Raw genomic sequence first — 18523 nt, 5'->3', positions numbered from 1 at the left:
ATGATTTAAGACCTACAACACAATATTTCAGTTATTTAAGACTATTTAAGGCCTAAAATTTTGTTTTTAAAATTTAAGACATTTTAAGACTTTAAGACCCACTGCGGAAACCCCGAATACACATTAATACAATAATAAGTAATAACAGTAGCACCCAAAGGAATAGAATATATAGCAAAAAGGACAAAAAGCAGCAATATTTGTGTGTAACAGCAGATTTGTACATTTTTAATCCTTCATGATATATAGTTATTTGTGAAATAAAGTATGCTGAAGTGTTGCTAGTGCTGCATTTCCACTTGTGTGTAAAGGTGTGTGTGTGTGATACAAATCCACAGGTTACTCCTATCATAAGGGTTAATTTATTGTTAAATAGAGCCACAGTGTTAAAAGGGCTCATGAGCTTTTATTTTGAAGTGTTTCTGGCAATCAGTGATCTCATACCCCTTGTTGATTGTACATGGAAGTGTTTTAGTATCTTTATTTGTATAAGTTTTTTTTTTTTTTAATTCCTTAATTTGTTTATTCTAATTTGTTGTAGACCACACCTACCCACATGGATACCCAAAGTGATTGTTAGCACTTGCATACTCAGTACTTGTTGGAAACTGTGGAAAGACTAAAGAATCAAAAGAATTCTGGACAGATGGCATCTTATTGTCTCTGACAATGAGAGGATTAATTACGTACTGTAACCTGTGCATGTATTTAATGTTTTACTTTAAAGACTAGCTATGTATTCAGAGTTCACTACAAATGCCTACATATATGCACATATATTTTTCACAATAGAGTGTGTTTTTTGTGTGTATTTTGCAAAATGTGTGTTCATTTGTGTTTTATAAGTTGTAATTGCCCTGTGCGGCTTGTAATTAAATATCTATCATGGATCAGTGCTTGTATTGCATCACTCAGGTTAAACCTTCATCAGACTATTCACATATTGTGTCTAAAACAATGGTGAAAACATGACGTGTGCTTCTTTCTTCACCAATTTAAATGGGTTTTTGAACTTACAATCCTCTGCCATCTGCCTTTGCTATGGTCACCATCAGCTGCTCCTCACACATGGCCAATTTTTTTAATAGTTCAACTTTTGCCACTGTGTGAATTAATTCTGAAAGTGTGTCGTTTTTACTTGGGGTTAGGTTTAAGAGTAGAGTAATATGCTGGTGTTTAACTGCATTGCTTTATTGCATTCATGCATTGGGTTCTTACATACTCTCTGCTACATCATACTGTAGCCACGGTGGGCATTTCTCTCTGTTTAAACACACTGAAGACATGCAACATAACCGGTTTGATATTTTATGCATGTTCCCATTTCTGCTTCCATACACACACACGTACACTACACTCAGCTCACCCTGATCACTGATCGACAGCATCTAGAAATTTCTTGTAGTTTCATCTCACTCCACAGAGGGTCATGCAGCATTTTAGTTGGAGAACCACCTCATTCTCTTCATCCTAATGGTAAAAACTGTATTAGTAAACTCCTCTTTAATGCCTCTCTCTGTAAAATTATAACAAGGCAACAACAAGAAAGTTTAAACTGTTTTGGGAGATTATAAAATTATGCATGCTTCACTGCTTTTATTATTTTTTTTAAAGCATAATCATAAACCACAAATGCATTTGTGAGTTTATTAAAACATATGCTTGCTTGTTTGTTGTAATAATATCTTTAAAAAAAAAATACTTACATTTAAGCACCCCCTTACTTGTGTGTCGTTGGATGTAGAATCTGTATTCTGTGAAATGTTTGTACCCGAGTGTGGTCCTGAAAAAAACTCCATATCCGGGGCTATCTGGCCCTTCCCCTTATCCCTACATCATAAGTTAAAGATAATTGGAGTATATGCACAGTTTGCACACAGACATTTAATTATTAGTCAGCCAGCCCAAGAGCTTCCAGTGTCCTGTCTTTCCACTACAAAATCACCATGTTTAAGATCTGTTTTCTTTAAAAATCAGTGATTCGTATTAAAGTGGGTCTCAGACCAGACAAGAAACACTGTATTATATTCAAAATTTCCCTGCCATGTGTTTGAAATGAGAAACTTTATTTTACTCCAGTATTTTCTATGGAGTTTCTGCAACAGATGGCTGATCCTGACGGCGCTAGAGTTGTTAGAGTAAAAAACTCTTTTTTTGCTTAAGTTTATTTAACTGAATGCATTGATTATATTACAATGATTGATTCTGTAAACTTTGTAAGTTTTTAATTAGTCACATTATCCTTTGACTGGACATTTACTGTTGATTAAAAAACACTAGCTGTGAGTGTAGCCCATTGGAACAGCCTCACCCTTTCACGTGAAAGCACAAAAGGAGGGATAGGTGTAAGGGGAAGAGCTAAGGTGTAGAACTGGGATTGGGTCTAAATGCTGTCCAGTGGACGATTCTGATTTGCTGGTCATGAACATTAAGTCATAAAAAATAAATAACAAATGAGTAGAGTATATATTAACCTGGTCTAACTTGCTTTCAGAATTAAATAAATCCCTTATTTTGATAGTTATTGTATTGTAGTAGCAGTGTAGTAATTTTGCTTAGAGTTCAAAGTCTGAAAAATATAACAGGACTTGTTGATCATATTTGCAGTGTTGGGGGAAAAGTAACACATTACAATGTAAAGTCAGGTAAAAAGTTACTAAATGTGTTACTTTGAGAAAAGTAATTTGAACGCGTTTTTTATTCATTTATATGAATGTTTTTGTAATAGTATTGGCTTATTTATAAAACAGCTTATTTGCAGTTATTAAGCATCTAAAATTTTATAAATGGGTGTTATGAATTCAAACCTTGGTTGGCTCCACACTGCAAGCCAGACCCGTAACAATAAATCATATTACATTAAAATAATTAGAACTCATCTAAATTAATGAGGAGCTTGGAGTCTCATCTCCCGTTTAAAGTAAAGACAACAACATAAACGAATGACCAAGGAAATAACGTAAAGTCAAATTTATTTGACGTATACATTTAAAAAAAAAAAAAAAAGGAGACAATAAAAAGCTTGCAGGTAAATGCCAAAATAACAAACAAAACTCAACAGCTAACTAAGTTTTTAACCCTCTTACCTGCACATGAAATTAAACAAATAAAATAACATTCACTTACCTCCCTACTAACCACAAAACATGAGGAAAAAGTAATAAAACAAAAAGGCACCCTCCTCAGCACAGGTGTCTCTGGATATCTCAAAGTCAACACTCAGAAATCACTACAACACAGTTTGTACTCCACAAAACAATCAACAAAAGCCGGGAGAGAGGATACTCTTTGAACGACGTTCCAGTCTGGTGTAAATTGTCGCCACAAGCAAGCCGGCCTCCACGTGCTAGCTGGCTCCTGATTCACCGCACCTGTGCAGCAATGATGAAGCCTGTTTGGAAACAGAGGCGGAGAGAAGAGAACCACACACAATACACACACAAAAACAATCAAAAACCTTACTACTTAAGATATTTATTTATTTACATCATTTTTTATATTCTCATTGAATTATTAAAAAAATAGGCAACAATGGGTTTAAACAATGTGGTGCAAAACGAGAAAATCTGAGTTGCTCTGGTCTGAAAATAGCACCACATCGCGGCAAACATGTCTTGAGCCTTATTGTGCCAGGTGTATGATAGGGTCCAATGTCTCTGTTGCTTCCTTCAGGAAAGGTGGGTAATGGTCATTTTTTATTTTTATTTTTATTTATTTATTTATTTTTTGCATGGGTATATTTTTGTCAATATCCAAAAATACAGTAAAATGATTGATCTTTTGTGTCAATCTTTCCCTGATGTTTGAATTTCAATCCACTTTGAAATGAAACAATATATAAACAATATGTCATTTCTTGTTTATTTAGCTTCTCATATAAATGTATCTTGATTTTAAGATTTTGTAAAGACATTTCCAACAAAGCTCGAGATAAAAACGCTTATAAAGAATGATGATCAGAAGATAAAGTAAAAACAATTCACATAGTATTGTCTTTGGGAGTGGAACTATTGAACATTTAAAGTGGAGTTCTTTTAAAACTTGACATATTTTAAAACTTTGTGTGGTTAATACAACATATTTTATGTTCCTTATAAATATACTGTACATTCTAATATCTTTTGTTTTATAAAGTAGTTTATATTAGAAAACATTTTATTGCGTCTTTTATTCAGTTGCACAAATGAGTAGCATGATCTTTAACTGTCAAAAATTACACGCTAAAAACCTGTCATTCATTTCAGTGTTCCAGAAAGCAAAAATAGGTCTCTTTCACACCTAGTCACACCTAAACCTGCTGATCTTTCTGGCTTATTTGCATATTAGAAATTTACAGGTATGTGTTTTTGGCTGGATTTGAGCTGAACTATGGCATGCTGGCAGATGCCTTTGACACCACTGGTCTGACTGGATAAGCTATTTGGTAAGGCAGCTTTTGGCCGCAGCTCTGAAGTAGATGTTGCTTTAAAAAACTGCATCAAGGAATCTCAGAAGTGATAAGTAAATTAATTAATTAATTAATTAATTAATTAAACGCATTAGATCCTCAGGTAATCACACACAGAATTTAAAACCAAGAGTCTGCAAACTTTTGCTTCTTGAGTGTGCTCTCACTCTCGAGGAACCCGGCTTGCCTTGGCTGAGGTAAGCAAGGGTAAGGGTGATGGCATCTACTGAAGGAGGTATAGCATAACACTGATCTGGCATGTCCAGGGTTCATCTCAGTAAGAAGCACATCACACAGTAAATAGACTCCACTTTAGGGCAAGGGATGCCTCATAAAGGGTTCTCTAACCTAAGTGATGCTATTAACCACCGACCCAGTAGGTCACCTAAGTTTTTCTTCCATGCCCCATCTATAGACACTATGTCGAGATCCAGAGATCTGGGCATGGGTGCCCCCTCCCTGAGAAAGGAGGGCCTTTCCCAAGGGAATTTACCAGGGAGGGCCATCGCTAGAAATGTGAGTTCAGAAACCTAGGTTTGGTTGGGCCAAGGAGACGCAACAAGCAAGATCTGGTCCTCGTTCTCCCTGGCCCTGCACAGGGTCTGTGTGAGCAGGCTCACAGGTGAAAATGCATATAAAGCAAACCCTGGGGTCAGCTGTGAGTCAGTGCATCCAAGTCAAAGGGGTCTTAGACAGGCATGAAGCAACTGGCAATGGGCAGATTGCCAAATCAGCAACCAAATCAGCAATTGCCAAAAAGCAATCAGGGGGCTTCTCCAGAGTGCTCCTATATCACTTGAACCCCACCAAGGAGGAGTCTCCATTCTCCTGGGAGCGCAAACTGCCATGAGAGTCATCATCTGGACAGATGAGCACGCCCGGGAGGGGATTGACAAGCAGTGATTTCAACTGCGCCCATGTGGTTGATATACACTACCACAGCCATGTTGTCCATCCTATTAGCGCAAGTTTCCATCTAGCACTGATTGGAACCAACGAAGAGCGAGAAACACTCCTAACAGCTCCTGGCAATTGATGTGTCATCGCAACCGGGGTCCAATCCATGAACCTACCCCTACTGGAAGCATTTGTCAGAGCGACAGCAGGTCTGGCACTTGTTTTAAGGGCACCCCAGCCTGTAGAAGGCAATGTCTGTCCAGGGACTGAAGGTGCAGCACTAAAGGTGAGACACAATGGGATGATAGCCACCCATGCCCATCTTAGGACCTGATGAAGCCAGTGCTGAAGTGGACTCGTTTGAACAATCCGAGCAACAATACAGCGGCTTTAGATATTATGTGTCCTAAGAGCCTCTCAAAAAACTTCAGTGGGACCTCTGTTTACCTGTTGAACTATTTCAGACAGGACAGCACCAGCCCGGTGTACTCTTTGGTAAGGTGCACTGTCTAAAGATCAATTCCATCTTGAGATAAAATGAGCTCTGCATAGGGGCAAGCCTTCTCTTTTGCCAGTTGACCCGAAGCCCCAGGAGGTCCTGGTGTCACCAAAGTCTTTTCCATTTTAACTAGGTGTTTAGCTGAAGGATTTTTTAGCTTCCACCCTTCTTAGCTTTATATTTGCGTGTGTGTGTATGTGTGTGAACATACCAATTCAGGAGTCAAGTAAGCAGACCAGTTAGACCAGGGTGTCAAAGGCATCTCATTGGGGGATACAAACCTGTAGATTGAAAAAAAAAAAAAAGTGAATGGACCAAAAACACATGATTAGTTAAACGTAATGTGTGAGCCTGCAAGAACTGACTTTGACACCCCTTAAGTTTTAACAGAAAAGAACAAAAAAAAAAAAAACTTGCACACCAATGCTTTCTTGAAGTGAAGTTTTACAAACTAATTTCGAGAGAAGCATGTGATATTCAATTTAATACAATTAATCTTTATTTCTATAGAGCTTTTACAATGTAGATTGTGTCAAAGCAGCTTCACATCGAAGATTATAGTGAATTGATTTGAAGTGTTTGTTAAGTTTTCAGAGATTAAGTTAAGTTAGTTCAGTTCAGTTCAGTGTGGTTTATTATTCTTTGCTGAGGGTCCAAACATTGAAGAGTGATCCATCGATGCGCAGCTCTACAAGTTCCGAGTTATGCAAGCCAGTGGCGACAGCGCCAAGGAAAGATGTTCACCAATTGGCGAAAGTGAAGGATAAAAAACCTTGAGAGAAAGCAGCTTAAGTTGGGCATGACCATATTTCCTATGGCCAAACGTCTTGTGCAGAACTGCAGTCGAGGTGCCGGAGGCTGGAGAATGCTGGACCTCAACAAAGACTCGTCTGTCCCTGGAGTCTCAGAAGAATCAGACGCATGCTCTCTACATCTCCATGACCACCACAGCAGTGGCTCAGGATAATGCCTGGTACAGGATTGTAAAACCTTGGAATCATCTCTTCACAGATCTTGGATCGCATCAGTGGCACTGCATAATCTTTGGGTGGAGGTGGAGATGTATAAATAGATAAATAGAGAATTAAAAAATTAGTGTAGCTGCTGTTCAAAGTATATATAAACGAGAAGCGCAGATCACACTCATGCATCATAACGCTCTGTGAAGCATTGAGTATATGCTTTACTAAAAAGATAGGACTTTAATCTAGTTTTGAACTGCAAGTGTCTGAGCCTCAGACATTATCAGAAAGGCTATTCCAGAGTTTAGAAGCCATAAATCAGAAGACTCAACCTCATTTACTCGACTTTACTATTCCAGGTGCTATCAGAAGCCCTGAGTTTTGAAATCTTAAAGAGCTGGTTGGATTTTTGTGAGACAGGAGGTTGGTTAGATAAACAGGAGCTATATTTTTTAAAGCTTTATACGTAAGAAGCAATATTTTAAAATTAATACGAAACTTAACAGGCAGCCAGAGTAAGGTAGATAAAATTGGGGTGATATGATCATATTCTCTAGACCTGGTAAGAACTCTGGTAGCTGCATTTTGTACTAGCTGAAGTTTATTAATCGATGATGCTGGGCAGCCAGCAAAAAGAGCATTAAAGTAATCCAGGCTAGAAGTCATAAAAGCATGAACTAGCTTTTCTGCATCTAAGATGGATAGGAGACTTTAAAACTTAGCGATATTTCTAAGATGAAAAGTTAGGTTTTGTGACATGGGATATATGATTTTCAAAAGTTAAATTGCTGTTTAATATGACACCCAGATCTTTCATAGTAAAGCTAACGCTAACTTTGTATCCCTCTAATTGCAGGTCGAGTTGTGAGATCTGCTGTGTGCAGGATTTAGGCCCAATACGTTATAATTCTGTTTTGTCTGAGTTTAATATAAGAAAATTTTTTGTCAGTCAGCCTTTAACATCTTTAATACACTCAGTTCGCTTAGTCAGTTCAGACGTCTCATTAGGTTTAGTTGAAATATACAACAGAGTATCATCTGCATAGCAGTGAAAGCTGATCCCATGTCTTCTAATAATGTCTCCCAGGGGTAGCATGTATATGATTAGTCGCGACTGGCCTTTTATCCATAATCAGCAATAATCCAATCAGATTGATTCAAGTTTACAATAAATAGACCTTACTGCTTTTTTTTTTTGTCTTTCGTTTTCCCTGGTTTCTAAAACAGTCCTTCATCAGACATGAACAGCAGTCTGCTCCATTCTACTCTACCTACCAAGTCTAGTGCCATTCACAGTGAGCTACTGAGCAAAACAGTCATGCCAGAAAAGCTATCCATACGCAGTTAAGCAGTCATCGTTACCACCCTGTACACCAGGACACGGTTTCCTAAAGAGCCTGTGTTGAAATAATTAAAGACCCTACTACCCTCTCTTCCCTTTTTCATCTCCTTAATAAATTTCCCTAATATCTTTCTGCCTTTTCCTTCAACCTGGATCATCAGCCTACTGAGTAGTCTCCACCAAAAGGGTTTTGCCACCCCTGATCTAACTGGTTTGCCTTCTTGCTTCTAAAGATGCACATGCAGATGCATACACACACACACACACACACACACACACACACACACACACACACACACACACTCAAAATTCAGTTCCAGCTCTGCCTCAAAACACATACAGCTCACAAGTGAAAAAAATGAAAACATACAGGTTCCTTCAGAAAATACCATTGTTTGTACATTATAATTTTTTGTGTTTAATCAAATGAAACGGAAACAGGGAATATTGTGTTTAGTATAAAACAAAAAAACAATCTTATTATTTACTTATTAACAGCTGTACTGATTCAATATTACATTTGCACTCAACACTATTCAAATCAAGCAACTCAAGCAAGTGCATCCTTCATCTGACTGAGTGAACAGCAAGAACTCTTAAAGGAAAAAGTGTTTGATCATAGAGATACTTTAGACTTGTATAATGCTGAATTGAGCCCCTATTGCGGTCATTATGTACTGCATGCTCTCTTTATAATCAGAAAACTGACTGATGATTACTAATAAAATAAACTTGTTCAGTCATCTCTGGGTTTCCTACTGTAAATACCAAACACATGATGTTGGTGGAGGGAGGAACTTTCGGATTAAAGCAGGAGTATTTAATCTTCACAGGTGGAGGAAATAGCAGTCAGTCATTTAGTCAGTCAGTCAGGACACACCAGAACTGAAGAATGATGTTTAACACAGTTTTCTGTGTGGCTGGAGCTGTACTTCTCAACATTGCAGGTAAATCCATTGATAAATTTATTATAATAACTCTATAATACTATTTATTGCTTAATAACTGACTGAAAAGAATATAGTATTTTCCCAACCTGCCTTTTCTTATATTGTTATTCAATTAAGTCACACTGTTGTTAACAATAATATATATATATATATATACACACACACACACACAGTTGACACACACACAGTTGAGGTCAGAGGTATTAGATTAGATTTTTGTTGATTTTTCTAATATGATTGTTTAATATGATTATCAGTGATTCTGTTATTGCATGTTATTTTTGCTTGTTATTATTTATATGCGATAATGATAATTATATAAGAGAAATTGCAATAAATAACTGAAATGTGTTTATATTTATTTAGCAACATTACACTTACTTTTTTTCTGAAAAAAAATATTTACAGAAAAAACATAATTAAACATAAAAAATAGCAGGTTGTGAATATGAAAAGGAATGTGAATATAGTTATGACAGCAGGGTTATAATTTTTCAGTGCTATTAATTTCATTTTAAACCAGCAAATTAATCACAGTTTCAGCAAAACAAAGAAAAGAAAACAGAGCCTACTTAGAAATTCATAAAAATTATTTATCCAAATATGAATAAAAGGAGCAATTTAAGTTAACTTTGAGATTAAAACTGAAACAAGATTGTAAATCGGCAGTTTATTGAACACGCTTATCTGTAATCTACTGCGCAACACCGAGTAGATGCGCACAGATGGTGTGACCATTCTTCACAGAACCACAGAGGGTGTGACCTCAGTGAAGGCACAAATTTTTTACTCGAGAGCTTTTCGCATCTGGAAATTGTGAAATCCGGATTTGCTGCTCGTCTCCTTTAAAAAAAAGGCGCAGCTCTAGTTGGTGTTGATTGTCCTGTCTCTACAGATTTGGTAAGTGTGTAGGATCAGTGCCCTTTCCTTGTTCATTTAGATGGACAAGTTATAGTTCTGTAGGAGTCCATCTATTAGCCCAATGACGAAACTAACAGCATGGCCGAAGATTTAATGCATGTAAGCCTTTATTAGTGCTTCTGAAAAAAATTTTGTTATTTATTAGAATTTATTTATATTCGTTTTTTTAGCTCCGAATTCAATCTGACTCCAATTTAAATGATCCTAAAATTTAGATTTTATTCTAATTGTAAGAACGGATCACATTCATCATTTATGATTTAATTTAGAGTTTAATTTATATCTAGGGTCCGATATTCTAAATTGTACGTTCATTATGGACCAAACGATGCTCAGAGTTTCACGCCCCGAGTTGGATTGTCTTCTCACCGACAGTATGTCGACACTTTGAAAATAGTCAGAGCATGCAGGATTAACTAATATTCAAATAGGCTGGTTGCATAACGCTCACCTATTCCTAAAAGAATAGATCCTTTAGCCAAGCCCATGCAACTTGCTACTTTCAGGGATTAGATGATTATAAGATCTACATGTTATCAGCTCAGAATGGCTACGTATAATCAAATGCGCCTATCAATCAAATAAGTTATGCCGGACCATAAAGGTAGCGAAGACTCCTCGTAATCTACTAGATACAATGAATTCGGAAAACTCCAGAATTAATCAAAACTTAATTTTTTTTTTTTTTTGTCAGGTAAAATTGTGTTCTGCCAATTACATAATAAAACCATCAGGAACCCAATATAGAGATGAGACTGTAACAATACAACATCCATTAATCAAAGATAAATCAAAGTATTACAGATGCATACCTGACCAGAGAAGTACATTGCAGCATAAGTTTCAGAAATGCTGCAATGGGGTGTCTTTTTACAAGATCCCACCGACCCATACCACATCTTTACCTTATATAATCAAGTCAAAACAAAAAGCCATAAATTCAAGACAATAGAAGTGTCACAGAGACCCCTGCCTAGTGAATTTGAAGACTTAACCATCTCTTAGGAGGGAGAGCTTATGTTAAAGATCTTATCAAAGTCAAAAACCAAATCAACATATACCAGTGAAATATTACTGTAAAATTAAGACCACTTTACCAATCACACTGAGACATTTAAAATGATACCAAACATGAATATAGTGCTGCAGGATACACCATATTAAAACCTTGAACATTTTATGTGAAATGTGCTCTAATCAGTGGTATGTAACATAAGGAAATGTAACATAAGGATCAAGTTGGGGGGCTTGAGGCGAAAGGTGACTTTCTCGCATTACCCCCTGCTGTGGTGTAGTTCTGTTTTTCCAGCCTGTATTTGCATCGTCAACAGCGATTTGAATAGAACAGTTGAAAAGCTGCTTTTCTGATCTTCTTCTCAGATCAGAAAGGCTATTGCTGTATTGCATATCAATTCTTATGGTCTTGTCTCATGAAAATTTCATAACAGTTCTCAGGGTCTGATATTCTGGAATCTTACAGTTTGTATTATCAGCAGTACTCTTTCTGTGTTTAAAGACAGACCTCAGTCAAAATGATTTCTAAGTTACTTAGTTTACGTTAACGCCAATACAATATTATGAACTGAAAGATCTGCTGTAAATGCTGCTCTCTAAGTGTAAACGTTAACACTGCAAGCAAACTATTGCTGACTGTCGTGTTTAATTTTCGCTGCATTTTGTGACAGGATAGTCTACACTATCTCTAGTGTACACTATTTCTGAGCTACCGAGTGCATCTGAGTTACCGAGAAATGCAGAGGTTTTTTTTCTATTATATGACGTGCGGTATCAAACATTCCACCATCATCACATTCATACATTCACTGTCTTTCTCCCCTGCTTGTGTGTTTGTTTTTCCTCGGTGAAAGTCACAGCGTGCCCAAATGGAAAACTCCCATTTTTATTCAAATCCTTCCCTCTTTCCCACTCCCACCTAAACAGAGCTAGACACATCCACTTCCCTGACTTTTTTCAAACTAGGTGTGAAAACACCCTGTTGAAACAAGGGGGGTTTCATAGCCCTTTAAAGAGCCACTGTCATTTATTCTGGAAATAATAGTGTGATTATCTCGAACTCTAAAGTAAATATATTAAGTTCACAGGTTACAGGTAAACACACGAACATTCAGAATCAAAGTTGACATGCAGGACTAATCTTTCTGAACCACATAATCAGCAATGTCTACCAGCCTGTGCTGTCCAATCTTTGGGTCTTCCTTTCATTGGTTATGCAATTTTGATTATGCTGACATTGCAAGAAATTAATAACAACCAAAAAAAATGTCTCTCCTAACAGGCTGTCTGGGTCAGTCAGATGGTAAGTAGTTATTATCTAATGTCATTTCAGTCGAAGTGTTTGGTTGTGAATGTGCTGAAAACAGACAATAGTCAAATCCTCTTTTCTCTCATCAGTCTGTGGTCGAGCGCCTCTCAACACCAAGATTGTTGGTGGACTGAATGCAACAGAAGGGTCTTGGCCCTGGCAGGCCAGCATTAACTTCAAGTCAACAGGACAATTTTTCTGCAGCGGGTCACTAATCAGTGAAAGATGGGTTTTGACAGCTGCTAGCTGCTTTCAGAGGTTTGAAAATACCAAGTTAAATATTATCAGTTTTTAAAAAAGATTCAAGTGTCCAAGTATAATAGTGAATATCTGTGGATTCATTACAGCAAAATTAAATCAATTTGTTTTACAGAATTAATGTGTCTGACGTTGTGATCTACTTGGGACGTCTGACCACAAATGGCTCAAACCCATATGAGATACCCAGGACAGTGATTCAAGTCAGTGTCACCGAAGATATAGCACTTGTCCAGCTCTCTTCCTCCGTGACTTTCACTGATTACATTAGGCCAGTGTGTCTGGCTGCTGCTGGTAGTGTGTTTGTTGACGGGACAGAGAGTTGGGTCACAGGATGGGGCTCGACTAGTTCGACAAGTGAGAACCATTGCTTCAAAATTACACTAAGATTTTGAGCAAATTGAAAAATTTTTATGGGATTCAAACAGATCTGTGTTTTTATTTTGTGTGACAGATGTAATCCTTTCTGATATGCTGAAGGAGGTGGAGGCCCCTATTGTGAACAACATTGAATGCAGTAATATCAATGGAATCACAAATTTAGACAACGTAATATGTGCTGGATTTGTAAATGAGACAGGAAAAGCCCCATGTTGGGTAAGACATTTCATCAGGCACTCTACTACATTTTTATTTCTTTCATATTTAAACACAGACTTTTATTCATTTTTTTTTTATTTATTTCATTATTCAGCTCTATCAAAACACATACAGTACACTGTATTAAAAACAAAACGTAAATTTTTGAGTTCCTGTTTATGTAATAAATGTCTTAATTTTAGCTTAATTGGGTCATTGTGGACTTGAGTCTGTCATTCCCAAAGATGATTTATTGTTGTGTTAGCCAAAAAATAGGCCCTGAATCATATTATGAATATATACATTCTCAAAAATGCATGTAATCTGTCTAATGCCTATATGCAAAATAAAGGTCCTTTAGGATTCTTCCGGAAGAAATTGTATTACATTTACATTTAGTCATTTGGCAGATGCTTAGGACACATGTTCTTAGCCTGGATATAAATAGTTGCTCCGTTTTGTATTATCAATGTTTTTATATATTTATATTATTATCCTCTTTCATTTTTTCTTTAAATGTGCAATTTATCCATGTTACTTTTCATTTCAAACTAAGCAAAATGTGTGTATAATGTGTAATTAATACACCTGACAATTAAGATTTAAGATTACATACTGAGGATTCATTCAATCATTTTCTTGTTGGCTTAGTCCCTTTTATAATCTGGGTTCGCCACAGCGGAATGAACTGCCAACTTATCCAGCAAGTTTTTATGCAGCGGATGCCCTTCCAGCCGCAACCCGTCTCTGGGAAACATCCACACACACACTCATACACTATGTACAATTTAGCCTACCCAATTCACATGTACCACATGTTTTTGGATCGTGGGAGAAACCGGAGCACCCGGAGAAAGCCCACGCGAGTACATGCAAACTCCACACAGATACGCCAACTGAGCCGAAGCTCGAACCAGCGACCTTCTTGCTGTGAGGCGACAGCATTACCTACTGAGCCACTGCTTGGCCTATATATACAGTTTGTCACAAAAGTGAGTACACCCCTCCGATTTCTGCAAATATTCCTCTTTGACTCAATGAATAGTCAGTGTAAAGTGTCTATAGCAGTGTAAATGTATTGTCCTCTCAAAATAACTACAAATGCAGCCAATAATAGCTGAACCCCTGGCAACAAAAGTGAGTACATCTCTAAGTGAAAATGTCAAAATTGAGCACAATTACTCATTTTTCTTTTCCTGTGTCATGTATTTCATAAGTGTTACACTGTCTCGGGTATCCACAGATGGCAGGTGAGTTAAATTTGCTGTACAAGCTCTTTCACTCTCTCAACCAGGCCACTGAAAGTTCAACATTGCACCTCATGGCAAACAACTCTCAGAAGACCTGAAAAACAAATTGTTGCCTTACATAAAGATGACCTAGACTATAAGAAGATAGCCAACACTCTGAAACTGTGCTGCAGCACAGTGGCCAAGACCATCCAGCGCTTTAAGAGGACAGGTTCTTCCCAGAACAGGCCTCGCTATGGTCGGCTAAAGAAGCTGAGTGCACGTTCTCAGTGTCACATCCAAAGATTGTCTTGAATGGAGACAGATGGATGAGTGCTTACAGCATTGCTGCAGAGATAGAAGATATAAGTGGTCAGCCTGTCAGTGCTCAGACCGTTCGCCGCACAATGCATCAAATTAGTCTGCATGGTTGTGGTCCTAGAAGGAAGCCTCTTCTAAAGATGATTCAAGAAAGCTCGCAATCAATTTGCTGCAGACATGCAGGATTACTAGAACCATGTCCTGTGGTCTAAGACCAAGATAAACCCATTGGGTTCAGATGGTGTCAAATGTGTGTGGCGGCAACCAGGTAAGGAGTACAAAGACAAGTGTGTCTTGCCTACCATTAAATATGATGGTGGGAGTGTCATGTTCTGTGGCTGCTTGAGTGTTTCTGGCATTGGGGAGCTACATTTCATTGAGGGAAACATGAATTCTAACATGTACTGTAACATACTGAAGCAGTTCCCTCAGGAAACTGGACTGCAGAGCAGTGTTCCAGCATGACAATAACCCCAAGCACACCTCCAGGACGACCACTGACTTGCTAAAGAGGCTCAGGGTAAAGGTGATGGACTGGCCAAGCATGTCTCCAGACAGAAACCCCACAGAACACCTCTGGGGCATCCTGAAAAGGAAGGTGGAGGAGCACAAGCAGTCAAATGTCCACCACCTACATGATGTTGTGAAGGAGGAGTGGAAGAGAATTTCAGTGTCAACCTGTGAAGCTCTGGTCAACTCCATGTCCAAGAGAATTAAAACCATGCTGGAAAATGATGGTGGCCACACATAATATTAACATTTTACATTTTCACTTAGGGGTGTACTCACTTTTGTTGCCGCTGTTATTGGCTATATTTGTAGTTATTTTGAGAGGACAATAAATTTACACTGCTATACACACTTCACACTGACTACTTTTCATTGTGTCAAAGAGTCATTTCTGCAGTGTTGTCCTAAAAAAAGATAAAATTAAATATTTGCAGAAATGGGAGGGGTGTACTCACTTTTGTGACATACTGTATGTATATATTAACTCAACTTTTTTACTCTTTAACTAGGTGACTCTATAATGAGCCTATAAAATATGGATTATATCAAATGTCTTTCACATGCAGCATCTCATACGCATGACAGTAACAGAGTTATTGTAGAAGTGTAAATTGTGTTTGTCTTTGCAGGAAGATTTTGGAAGCCCACTGGTGACTAGACAGGGCTCCCAGTGGATTCAGTCTGGAGTTGTAGTCTTTACGTTTTGTGGTCAAAATGGCTTTCCTACTCTATATGCCAGAGTGTCTGAATATGAGGAGTGGATCCGCAACTACACCAGCAGCAGTCTGCCTGGATTTCTCTCATATCCCGTCATTTACACTTTCATGAATGAAGGATCAGTCAACGTCCCCTCATTTCTTGTTCTCACATTCTCCATCATCACTCTCTTCATCTCACGCTTCTTTTGAAGACTGAGTTATGATGATTTCTGGGATGTGGTACTATAATTATTACAATACTTCTTATAATTATAATATATACTTCTAGAGCAATTCCTGTTTTTACTTAAGATTAATTATTAGGGAGAGATTTTGTTGGTGTTTAATGTTTTATTTTGAGATTTCTATATCTTTAAAGTTTCTACACATTTTTGTTTTATTTGTTTTATTTTTCCTTCATTCTCTGCGTTTGACAGTTCATTACAAAAGCATATGTTTGCCCTCTTTCTTTTTAGTATAGGTCACAATTCACTGCATTAACAAACCATCAACTAACACCACTATCCTAATAAACCACAAATTAGCTGATTATTAATAGTTACGGTTGAAGTTGGCATGACAATAAGATTATCAGTTATAAATACTAATTAACAGTTAATATCTTAATAATAAACAGGTAATAAGCCAGTAGTCAGCATGAATTGTGATCTAAACTAAAGAGTTACCCTAAAATCACGTTTTACCAGTGGATAATATCAAATGCTAGATTTAAAAACATCAATAGCTCACAAATAATTACCTCCATCATAAGCATCTTTATCCATGCTGTGACCACATATAATCAAATAAGTGTATCAGCAGATGGCGCCATAAATCAAATATATCAAAATATATTTTACCTTTAACTGGCGAGGATCACTCAGTCTTTTTTTGTGTGAGTTTAAAGATTTTTAAGAAATGTATTTTCTTTTTTCTTTGCTTGAGCTCTTTTGCTTGAGCTTTCTTAGATTTTATTGATGTGGGCTGACCCAAGACAGTAAAGTGCTTTATTAAACTTCTACCTAACACACACACACACACACACACACACACACACACACACAAACACACACACAAACACACACACACACACACACACACACACACACACACACACACACACACACACACACACACACACACATATATATATATATATATATATATATATATATTTTTTTTTTTTTTTTTTTTTTTTTTTTTTTTGTGGAGGGACAAATATTAAATCAAGAATACATATTCCACAGACACACATACTATAGCATCCCACACCCAGCTCTTTAACTCAACCTCCTTTGCCTTTATTGATTGACAGCATCTAGAAGTTTCTTGCAGTTTCATCTCACTCCACAGAGGTCGTTGTCGCACTTTAGTTGGAGAACAACTTCCATCGTCATGCTGATGGTACAAACAGTATCATTAAACTCATAATCAATACCTCTCTCTGAAAATTTGAATATGAATGGAGCAACTGGAAACTGTTTTGTGAGACAATAAAAAATATTTACAAATTACTTTATTGATTATTTACTGTTTTATTAAACAGCCTAATATAATTTTGTAAGACTTTTTCAACTCGATAAACTAATAGTGGTACACAGGTTTCCTTCAAGTGGTACATGGACAAATCACTGGATAAATAAAAAAAATTAACACACTTTTACTCCTTTGATGCATACTATAACACTGATGTGATCAAATAGGGTATATGCAGAAGGACTTATCATTAACACAGTTCAAGCGCTTCCAGCAAACTGACATGCCATTACAAAATTCAATGATCGTCATTGCCTGATTGATATACAATATAATGTCGGTCTCAAACCGGACAAAAAGCACTGCATAAATTCCATTGTTCTGCATCATGTCTTTTTTTTATTTTCTTATACTTGTCCTTTTTATTCTTGTTTATGTAAAGCACTTTGAATTGCCACTGTGTATGAAATGTGCTTTATAAATAAACTTGCCTTGTCTTTAAAGTATGAAATTTAAGCTGACTATTTTCAATGGAGTTTCAACCTGCTGCTAGTACAACTGCCAATCATCGATCAATATAGTCTGAGGAATCTCCAGGGGAGAAGCTCAGGCTGTGATTTTCTGCGGATTTTGTTTGATTTGAACGTTTAGAAATGAGACAAAAGAAACAGTTGTTGTTTGTTTATTGGTGATTCCTACACTGTAAAACCTAACAGTCAACTTTAGCAAATTAAATGAGTGTAGTTAACTCAAATTTGACAGAAAGTTTGAACTTAGTGTTGAAGGTAATGAGTTAAATAAATACCTCATTACTTCAACTTAAACAGAGTAAGTTCACAGTCATATAGGGGCGAATACTTATATGGGGGGCGTATGGGTGATGATCACCAGAATGGGGAAGTTAGAGAGTAAAATGAGAAAATATGATACACCGGTGTTTTGGAATATGGAAAAACTGTCTTTTTTTTTTTGTCTTTTTTATTCCTGTTTATGTAAAGCACTTTGAATTGCCACTGTGTATGAATTGTGCTATATAAATAAACTTGCCAACTTGATGCTTCCCCATTCAAGAGGCATTTCTAAGATGGCCGCTGGGTGAAATGACTTGCCC

At 37.1% G+C, this 18523-nt stretch overlaps 1 protein-coding gene across 1 annotated transcript; it reads left to right on the top strand.

Moving 5' to 3' along the window:
- Positions 1-8994: 8994 nt before the first annotated feature.
- On the top strand, positions 8995-17045 carry LOC100004427 (chymotrypsinogen A). Its single transcript, XM_005163898.5, has 6 exons — positions 8995-9094; positions 12315-12335; positions 12431-12599; positions 12715-12956; positions 13054-13196; positions 15868-17045. Exons 1-6 carry the CDS (start codon positions 9040-9042, stop codon positions 16144-16146), a joined length of 909 nt encoding a protein of 302 aa, XP_005163955.1. The 5' UTR covers positions 8995-9039; the 3' UTR covers positions 16147-17045.
- Positions 17046-18523: the final 1478 nt, after the last annotated feature.

The sequence above is a fragment of the Danio rerio genome, chromosome 3 (assembly GCF_049306965.1).
Source record: "Danio rerio strain Tuebingen ecotype United States chromosome 3, GRCz12tu, whole genome shotgun sequence".
In the NCBI taxonomy this organism is placed as follows: Eukaryota; Metazoa; Chordata; class Actinopteri; order Cypriniformes; family Danionidae; genus Danio; species Danio rerio.
The sequence above is the reverse complement of the archived record's forward strand: the minus strand, read 5'-3'. Positions and strand labels throughout refer to the sequence as shown.